At 40.4% G+C, this 2199-nt stretch overlaps 1 protein-coding gene across 2 annotated transcripts in view; it reads left to right on the forward strand.

The window, feature by feature from the left end:
* yy1b (YY1 transcription factor b) overlaps positions 1 to 2199 on the forward strand; it is a 7398-nt gene that overhangs the window by 1654 nt on the left and 3545 nt on the right. Inside the window, exons 2-4 of one of the 2 annotated variants that reach the window (XM_032543226.1) lie at positions 153 to 315; positions 971 to 1031; positions 1790 to 1948. In XM_032543226.1, coding sequence (XP_032399117.1) covers positions 153 to 315; positions 971 to 1031; positions 1790 to 1948 — 383 coding nt within the window. The remainder of the gene's footprint in view (positions 1 to 152; positions 316 to 970; positions 1032 to 1789; positions 1949 to 2199) is intronic. The other variant, XM_032543227.1, reaches the window with a different exon arrangement.

The raw sequence follows: 2199 nt of genomic DNA on the forward strand, positions 1-2199 counted from the left end.
TTTAAATTGATGTAATTCCAAATTAATTATACAATAATAATGTGACTCCTGATATAACCTTAAGGGCCTGCTGATGTTTTTGCCCTCCCTCAGGCTTGTTGCAAGGGAAACACCAATGTGTTATCGGTTCAGTCTCTGTAATGTGTTCCTAGATGACAATAAAGACATTGACCATGAGTCAGTGGTGGAGGAGCAGATCGTCGGGGAGAACTCCCCACCAGACTACTCCGAGTACATGACAGGGAAGAAGCTGCCCCCTGGTGGTATCCCGGGCATCGACCTCTCAGACCCCAAACAGCTGGCCGAGTTTGCCAGGTGAGTTTGTGTGTTTTCTCTGCATACAAACTGTGTACAACTCTGATAAATATGCAAAAAAGATTAGTGACTTGGTAAGGGGTGCACGTCCATGTGCCGGGGGTCCTATGTCATTTCCCTTCTCTCTCCCTTTTCATGTCGGAGCTGTCTTGTCAAAAATGTAGGCATTATTTCAAAAAATATTCTTTAAAGGAATGCACAAATGTTAAATATAGCGTGAAATAAACATTGCTGTCTCCCTCTATACAATAATAACATATTCTGTTTCACTTGAGTCAGGCCAAAAGAATGCATATTAAATGTTTTGTCTACAGATTTTGATTTTATTATTATTTGAATTTTGCTTATGTATACTATTAAATGTCAGCTAAAACAGGCTTATTTCATGGTGAGATCAGTGAATGTCCATAGTGAGTGGGCATTATGTAATTACTCCCCATAATAACTTCACAGAATCTTCTTGCTGAGTGCTTTGATTTTAGCGGTGGTGTTTACGCTGTTACAGACGACCTCCTATCGACGCTGGTTATTGATTAACTAAATCAAATCAACATCACAACCAGACTAGACGTTAACGCGGGTGCTTTTGCTTTGCGACATGTCTGTTTTTGTTTGTTTAAACCCTAAACCATGTCTTCTTTTTTTTCTAAACCAGGATGAAGCCCAGGAAAGTCAAAGAGGACGATGCTCCCCGGACAATAGCGTGTCCTCATAAAGTGAGTGACGTTGTCCCCACATGAACCATGCCGCTACTTTGCTAAAATAGTTTGTTGCTCCTGTTTAATGGTCTCGGTTTGATAGTCTTACATTTTTACTTTCTGCGTAATTGAACATTTATGTAAAGGTTATTAAAAAGGGAAGAAAGCACTCGAGTGTATTGATTTTCACGGAGTTACAAGAACAGTCAAGCCTTATCTGAACTCTGCTAATGTGAGGTTATTTGCTATATGAGCACTCTGCCATTACAGTGTGAAGCTGTTATCCATACATTAAGTTTTCAGGGAAGAATAGATACTGCTCCACTTCGCAGGCTTCAATTTTAATTAAAGGAAACCAAACAAAATTCTGGGGACACTTGGCATTTATATACAAGAAAACACACAACCTCTTTGGTGCACCACTTCAGAGTTTGTATTTGTATTTTTCTTCATAAAGGACAGCACACATTAATCAACATGTCTGGAAATGTGCCAGTCGGCTAATTTTCAACCGTAGTCCTTTGGTGAGATGATCTTAGACCAGGGCAGGAAGAAGCAATACAAAAAAACCATTAACACAGGTTAAAATATACACATAGTAATCAAATTGACACCATACATACAGCTAGATCAGAAATATGAGCTTTTTTGTATGCCGTGCGTATCTGCAGACAGCATCAGGACACTAGCAGAGATTACAAGTCTGCTTCACTATTTGTGTGTCTGTGCGGTTTGTCATCTCTGTGCTGTACCATTTTTTTTTTTTTGCCCCCCAGGGCTGCACAAAGATGTTCAGGGATAACTCGGCCATGAGGAAGCATCTCCACACCCACGGGCCCCGGGTGCACGTCTGCGCCGAGTGCGGCAAGGCGTTCGTCGAGAGCTCCAAACTCAAACGTCACCAACTTGTTCACACAGGGGAGAAACCCTTCCAGGTTAGCATCAGAACTAACTTCACGCTATTAGTATTAGCCTATTACCCCTCATGTTGTCCTCGGGTCAGATTGACCCATTTTCCTATATCAGTGTTCTTTTTAATTCCCCAAAATAACATGATTGATGCCTCACAACACTCTTTGACAAGTACACATCTCTACTTTTATTAATTTTGGGGCGTCTTATTCAATTTTATAACATTGTAAAACAAACTGAAGTGTTTTTGAAATAGTATTGAGTAAAAGTTGAC

The sequence above is a fragment of the Etheostoma spectabile genome, chromosome 18 (assembly GCF_008692095.1).
Source record: "Etheostoma spectabile isolate EspeVRDwgs_2016 chromosome 18, UIUC_Espe_1.0, whole genome shotgun sequence".
Taxonomy (NCBI): domain Eukaryota; kingdom Metazoa; phylum Chordata; class Actinopteri; order Perciformes; family Percidae; genus Etheostoma; species Etheostoma spectabile.